The sequence below is a fragment of the Diplotaxodon limnothrissa genome, linkage group LG1 (assembly GCF_057381915.1).
Source record: "Diplotaxodon limnothrissa isolate DT_005_m linkage group LG1, D_limnothrissa_male_GT1.1, whole genome shotgun sequence".
In the NCBI taxonomy this organism is placed as follows: domain Eukaryota; kingdom Metazoa; phylum Chordata; class Actinopteri; order Cichliformes; family Cichlidae; genus Diplotaxodon; species Diplotaxodon limnothrissa.
The window spans coordinates 33,475,954-33,484,008 of record NC_140596.1 but is presented as its reverse complement, the minus strand read 5'-3'; the positions used below and the strand labels follow the sequence as shown (position 1 = coordinate 33,484,008).

The window sequence follows — 8,055 nt, the reverse complement described above, 5'->3', positions numbered from 1 at the left end:
CAGGGCTGGAACGCTGCTTTAAATGAGGAAAAAGTAGTAATTGTGTAACACTTTTTAAAGCCTTACTTAAAGATCATTTTCAAGCTTTGGAGTAAAAACAAAATTAAATTAAATGAAACCTGCTGCGTATCATATAACCTATAGCACATTTTTAACCAAGAAGAAATTGATTTTTTTTACATACCTTTTTTTAGTAGTGTTTTGGACAGAAAGTAATTTTAACTGTCGTTCATATAGTGTGTTTGACAGTGCCGTGCCATATTCACTGAGCATAATGCCTTGGTGTTACTGACTTGTCTTCCACTGAAAAAAAAAATGACTCCAGTGGATTGCACTTCTTTTGAAATTTTTATGACTAAGGCTTTTTATTCTATTAAATAATTTCTGTCTTATGATGCCAATGAGAAGGGGGCTTACAAGAAATTTGCAGGTCGGGCTCTGATGGGATGCAGATACTAAGTTCTCATTTTCCATTTTCAGTCTCCTGTGTAGATGTGTCGGCTTCTGTGAAGCTTGAAAATCTGGGACAGTCCAGAGTTAAGGAGCTAAAAAAATACTTGTGTTTCAATACACAAATGAGTAATACTGACAATTAATTTAGGCTTTGAATTCTTGATCTTGTTGTTTCATTATTCTCTGCACAATGTACTGTATAAATTTATTCAACAATTCAGTCCAAATGCCAAAAAAGAATGAAAAACAAATGCCTATTACAATTTCTCAGAGCTTGAAGTTCCACCTTTGTGCCATTTATTTCATGTGACCAAACAGTCTAAATATACAAAGATATTGGGTTTGCCTTCATACATGATAACAACATGTGCAATGTATTGCCGGCTACTTTTCCTGGTACTTAATGTTATTCTTTTTTGCTTCTTCTCGTTACAGAGAACACAAACAGCGGATGAACTATGAATGCTGAACACAATGATCTCTTCCCTCCAGCGCCAGACAATGAGAGGTCGTAGGCTGAAGGGGGCACTATCCAACCCCCTCTTTGTGCTGCTTTTGGCCCTTCAGATCCTGGTGGTGGCTGGGCTGGTTCGTGCTCAGACCTGTCCTTCCGTCTGCTCATGCAGTAACCAGTTCAGCAAAGTCATATGCACGCGCCGCAGTCTAAGGGATGTTCCAGATGGCATTTCTACCAACACTCGCTACCTGAACCTCCAGGATAACCTCATTCAGGTAATCAAGGTGGACAGTTTTAAACATCTGCGCCATCTGGAGATCCTACAACTGAGCAAGAACCACATCCGCAGCATTGAAATTGGCGCCTTCAATGGGCTGGCCAGCCTCAACACCTTGGAGCTCTTTGATAATCGGCTCACGACAATCCCCAATGGAGCATTCGAGTACTTGTCCAAGCTGAAAGAATTGTGGCTAAGAAACAACCCCATCGAAAGTATACCATCTTATGCCTTCAACCGGGTCCCCTCGCTTCGAAGGCTGGATCTAGGTGAGCTCAAACGTCTCTCCTATATTTCTGACGGGGCTTTCAAGGACCTGAGCAATCTCCGCTACCTGAACCTGGGAATGTGCAATCTCAAAGAGATCCCCAATATCTTACCTTTGGTAAGGCTTGAAGAGCTAGAAATGTCAGGTAACCAGCTTTCTGTTATAAAGCCCAGTTCATTTACAGGGCTAGTGAACCTCCAGAAGCTGTGGATGATGCATGCCCAGATTCAAACTATTGAGAGGAATTCCTTTGACGATCTTCAGTCACTGGTAGAGCTCAACCTGGCTCATAACAATCTTACATTTCTACCCCATGACCTCTTCACACCGTTACATCGCTTAGAGCGGGTCCACCTCCATCACAATCCTTGGAATTGCAACTGTGATATTCTGTGGCTCAGCTGGTGGCTGAAGGAAACTGTACCAGCCAATACCAGCTGCTGTGCACGTTGCCATACTCCCTCAGCGTTGAAAGGTCGCTACATTGGAGAACTGGACCACAGCTACTTTCAGTGTGATGTCCCTGTTATTGTGGAGCCACCCAGTGACTTGAATGTGACCGAAGGCATGGGTGCAGAGCTTAAATGTCGTACAAGCTCGGTGACCTCCATCAGCTGGCTCACACCAAACGGCTCACTGGTGACTCACGGGGCCTACAAAGTGCGTTTGTCTGTCCTCAATGATGGGACGCTGAACTTTACTAGCGTCACAATGCAGGACACTGGGACTTACACCTGTATGGTTAGCAACACAGCAGGCAACATTTCTGCCTCCGCTGTGCTTAATGTCACTTCTTTGGACAGCAGTGGGGTGACCTATTTTACCACAGTCACAGTTGAGACCACTGACATGATGGGGGAGGATAGCCAAACACCACTTCCCCCATTTGGCTGGGTGTCTTCCTCAACAACAAAAGGTACTCCTGTTTCCACAAGGACCACAGAGCGGACTTACACCATTCCAGTTCTTGATCCGGAGGGAGAGGGATCCCTGGATGAGGTGATGAAAACCACTAAGATTATCATTGGCTGCTTCGTGGCCATCACACTCATGGCTGCTGTTCTGCTGGTTATTTTCTACAAGATGAGGAAGCAACACAACCAGCAGGATCCCGATGGCCCCGCCTCCTCCATGGAGGTCATTACCGTTGAAGAAGAGCTGGCAGGTGTTGCTGCCATGGAGAGACACCTATCGCTGCCCCCTCTGGAGCACTACAACCACTACAACACCTACAAGAGCTCTTATCACCATCCTCCTATGCTCAGTACCATACACAGCTCAGCCACACAGGAACCTTTACTGATTCAAGCTTGCTCAAAAGACAATGTACAAGAGACCCAAATCTGATTTTAAATTTGACTAAATGTCCAGCATCAGCTGTTACACACTTGGAGTACAATGGACCAAAACGCAAAGATAAAAGAAATTGAATGCCATTGACTTCACAGAGTTGATGTCAATTATGGCGATTAGTCAGCATTTGGCAAAGGGACGACATATGAAACTTTAAAAAGTGTCTTTACAAAAACAAAGATTATTTATTAAAAATATGTCTAGTGGCTAAATGAAGAAAAACAATTTGTGATAGCTTTTTAGCTCACTTTATTTCTCTCTCTCTCTCTATCTCTCTGTGTAATACCGCACAAGGGAAAGAATGGTTTGCTAAAACGGAAACTGAAAGGTATCAAATGCAGCATTCACTATTTCCATTGGCCTTAAACTCTAATGCAATGCTCTTCATTCACTACTTACATTTTATCTGATAACACGGTTTATTGAAGGACAATGCCCAAGTATTTACAAGCATTTATTTAGTAGTGCAGCACACCAGTTCCAATTTGAAGGAAGTTTATGAAACGTGAAAACATAAAATGACTTTTTCTTTTCCTCGCCATGCTATTCTAGCTGTCACTCAACACAAAATTAGATCTTTTAATGGCACGGCTCTGGATGATATCACAGCGAAGCCAGCGTGCCTGAGGAGCAAAGCTGCCAAATGAGTAAATGTGCATTTCCCCTGTGGCTTCTAAACAACAGCCATATATCCTTCACTTTAATTAAGATTAAGGTCTTGCTCCCACTCCTCCTCCTACTTTTTCTTTACACTCTTGACGCTTTACCTTGACTGTCTTTTTTTTCCGCCTTCACCTCCCCCTCCCTCTTCATACCCCCATGAATTCTCCATGTTGCCGTTTTACCCTCTGTCTTCTTTCTCCTCACTTTCTTCTCCTCCATGTCCTCTTGCTTCTTTGTCTTGCTGTCGCGTAGCTCGGGCACGTTCCTCACCCCTCGCCATGTCTCATTTGTCTCGCTTTATCTACCGGCATGTGCCGCACGATGGCAGAATATTGCTTAGGAAAATGACGGGAAGCATAAGGCTGTGGTCTGTAGCCTCCCTGTTAACCCAGTAATGATCTACGTCCACTCAGTGTCGCATTACCTTGCCATCACCCCAGGGTCACACAAGCTCAGGCGCTGATAGTCCATCTGTTAGAACAGATAAAGAGGCAAATGAGGCTGCTTTGTAATGTAGTGTGACCCTGTCAGACTAAAGCAGACGGAGCTAACATAGTCAGTGAAGCAGCTAGGAACCTGCAACAAAATAAGGGAAGATGGGTTATAGCTCATTAATCTGTATCAGCAGTTCATTTGCAGGCTAACAGAGGAAAGCTGATAAGGAAACAGCACGAGACTTTTTCACTTTCCCTTTACCCAACATCTAACAGGGGGTAGAGGCCTTTGATATTGAAGCGACCCCCACTCGGCTTTTTTTCTTCGAGGAAAACAAACACACACACTCTCTTTGATGATGCATCATTTAAAGACCATCAAAACATTGTCTCTCCTGTAGTCTGTTTACGCTCCGCTTTTTCATTTAGTCTTTCAACGGAGAAGGCTTAAGGAAAGGGGAAGGTAGAATTGAAAAGTGAAGAACAGCAGTTGGGTAGAGGGAGTCAGACCTATAATGGTCACGGGGGGTCTTCAAACAGAGATATTGCAGATATGAAGAGAGAGGAGTGAAAAAATAGATAAGAAATAAAGAGGAAAAACTAGCCATCAGCCTGTCGCCATGGAAACAGTGACCTTGTACAGAAAGTAAGAGGAGGTAGATATGCCTTTCGCTTTGGTGTCTGTGCAACAAGCATATTTTAATGTGTCCCACTGGCCACTTCACAAATACATCTAATCATCGACAAAACTGGCAAAATGAAACGTAGTCTTATATTTACAGATGGCTCTGGACGGGATATGACCCACACATGATGTCTCTGCGTTTGAGTTATTTAGTGTAAATCGTCACATGATGTAACCAAAAAAAAAAAAAACAGTTGACAATATAGCTGTCCAGGCAGTTCCGCTTGCCTTTTTAGCTTTCATCTCTGTGAGGTCTGCTAGAAGTATGAGGGGAACGGAGTGCTGAATATTCAGAAACCTCTCCCGCTCTCGCTCTCTCTAAATGAATTCTTTTGTTTTCTACAATAGCAGTTAGATGGCGAATAACAAACATGACGGAAAATATGCATTTAAAGACTTGGTTATGAGAGAGAATCAGTAACTTGTTCCCCGTCAGGGTTGGAATTTATTGATTGGTAATGCCAGTGAGTGAACCATTCTTTCCCTTTCCACTGTTTCATTTTTTTTCAGTGCTCAATTCCTTTTCAACGCTTTTGGTGGCTTAATGATTCAATGTTGACGCTGGCTACAGTGAAAAAAACAAGGTTCAGATTTTTTTTTATATATATACTTGGGTCGAGGGTTGTGAGTTATTCAGAATGAATGGAATGTCTCTGTATTGGTATTTACTTTAGTTGGACAGTGTAAGATTGAAGATCCTTGAAAGCCAGAATGGATTTAGGACTGAATGCAGAATGTTGGACTTGAAATACCAGCAGAGTGAGCTTGATTTTTGTGCAAAATCCTTAGCCAAGGTGATTCCAATTCTTGTGTGTTATTCTGCCAACTGTCCATGTATGGGGAGGGATACTTATATGTTGGGGACATTCTCTCTCATTTTCAGAGAGAGTATTCATCACACGGTTAAATTTCTACAAAAGGAAAAAAAAATATTTTCAAAAACACATTGCAAAAAAGAAAAAAAAATCAGATCATAATTTTACATGTGCTTCGATTGTTTAAAAAAATGACAAAAAAGAAAAAAGAAAAAAATAACAAGAGACTGTGCTTGTAAGGAGTCCAACTAATTTCCCTGAGGATGATGTTCAATTATTGATACATGAGATTGTAGTTCATACTGTACATGAATACAAATAAAAATTGCAATTCTTTTTTTTTTTCAATAGATTCCATGGATATATTATTACCAGACATCTTGTCACCATTTTTGCTGTCTTTGTCCCATTTGCACATGAACACATGTAAAGAAAGACTCGAACAAAAGCGATTGCTAAGCAGCTCAAAGAAGTCTGAACTGACAAGAATGCGCTGGAGAAAAAAACCCCCCAAAACTAAAAAGTACTGTAGCTTATTTTATGAGGTCAGAGGATGGAAGGGGATCTGTTTAAAAGGAAGTGCTTTTTCTGCATTATACATAGCCTTTTGGATTCTTTTATCTAATATGAATCATCCCATCTGTCTGACAGAATCATTTGATTCACGCTGTCAAATCTGAGAATTCCTTAACCAATAGCGCAATAGGCTATTCCTGCTCTCTCTGCTGACTCAATGTGGTGAATAAAGGATCTCACAGAACCTTAGAGAGTCAGAAGAATACGCTAACAATAGCCTGCGCTACTCTCACTGGCACTTTAAAATGTATTTAATGTCAAATCCGTTAAACCAAATCTCCACCAGAAACAATCGTGGTTGGTGTGAAAAATTACAACAATTCAGTGAAGAGACCGCTTGTCATTATGACACCCACAAATAGCACAAAATGGCTTACAGTCACAACTGCCTTTGGGATTGCTCCATTTCATTCACAAAGTGCTTCTGATATGGCTGCTCACGTTGTGGTGCAGGAGTCATTCAGACAGGCTTGTACGATTCATCTCGAAAGCTAGAATGTCTTTTCTGAGATTATAATTGATTCATTCACCTAATGATTAATTTATTGAGGTGAAACACTCAGATACAGTGAAATGATTTCAAATCCAGTTCTGAAACTGAAAAGTGACCCCATTAATTTCCAGGTTATGTATACTGTATGAAGGCCATTACTTTTTCTTTTTTTTTTTCAAAAACAGTGAAACAGATGATCATTAATTGAAGTGTGGTTTAAAAAACAGAATACACATGCTGTGAAAACAGGGCTTTATTTTTCACCACACTTGGCTGAGCTCTTTGTCCAAAATTAGGGGAGATTCAGTACGTTGAGCTTAACGAGGAGGACTGCTCCCCTCTTGCTGGTGATGTGTGTGTGGTGCATTCACGGTCTTCTAAAATTGACAGTCTGTTGAAGAGCATTTACAAAAACACTTTGAGTGAAAGAAAATCCTGGAAAACCTCACTATGCTTTCAAGGATAGCCTTTGGTTTTATTTGTTTTGGTTTTTTTAAGAACCTTCTGTTTTGTAGTCAATAGTCCAGCCTTAGATGTTGAAGATAGCTGTGGTAAATACAGAAAAAGTAAATGCACAGCCACACAACTAGTGTGCGTAATGCACAGAACAGCTTGCAGATAAAAGGAAAAATGGGTTTTTAGAAGTGAGAATATTACACATCAAACACACACACACATACACACACCCAAGGTTGCCTCAGTGTGACCATGCTTTGCCATGGGACACAGGTAAATAAGTTAATTAAATATGAGACACCAAGGCCCCTCTAGGTTCATTAAGCACCAACATACTCCTTGGTGGTTAATTAATCCAGGCATGTCTTGAGGAGCCACATTATAATCGATCCTTAATGGTCACTTTAATCTTTCTTTCAGTGCTTGATAAATATCATAAGAAATGTTTTTCTTCTTCAAGGTGATATTGACATAATAGGATAGCCAATTATAAAAAATCCCACATCTTTGACACCTGCTGTCAGAGGATCCAGTGGCTTTGTTATCCTGCAAGGACGCATTTTGATTTGGTTACTGAGACAACTTGTCCACCTTAGGCTTCATAGAGACCTAGAAACCATTTAGTGACTTGTGTATGTGTACTCCCTGTTGGGTTGGTGAGTAGTTTTTCCACCTTTGCAATGGGAAATTGGTTGCAAATAAGGTACTGCACCAAAATTCTCTTTGCAGTTGCTTTGATTGCTAACAGATTGCCATGTTCACTCATAGCCTGCATGGACGATACCAGCTGGTCTGCCAACACTTGCTGACTAACTTAGCAGTAGTGAAACTTGAAAAAGTGCCATGCCAACCAGAAGAAGCCAATCGTTGCCTGGCCAAGTAAAAGTATGGCTGACCACAGGAATCTGTTAGCAACCAAAACAATTCCGAGGAGATTTTAGGTGCAAAGGCAGCTGATTTCACCAAGCAACAGGAAACAACCTCAAGCAACTACTTGCTGGTCAAGGAATGCAAATGTTTCCCTTGAAACCAGTGGTAACCAGGCAGTCACCAAATAGTCTTTAGTCCCGTGTACCTGGGGCCTTAGGGGAAATGTTAACTGCAAATCAATGCAGAGTTGTTCTG

The 8,055-nt window shown here is 41.4% G+C and overlaps 1 protein-coding gene across 1 annotated transcript; it reads left to right on the top strand.

Moving 5' to 3' along the window:
* The first annotated feature begins 915 nt into the window (after window positions 1–915).
* LOC146640073 (leucine-rich repeat-containing protein 4C-like) lies at window positions 916–2,802 on the top strand. Its single transcript, XM_085357530.1, has one exon. It carries the CDS (start codon window positions 916–918, stop codon window positions 2,800–2,802), a length of 1,887 nt encoding a protein of 628 aa, XP_085213656.1.
* The last annotated feature ends 5,253 nt before the right edge of the window (window positions 2,803–8,055 follow it).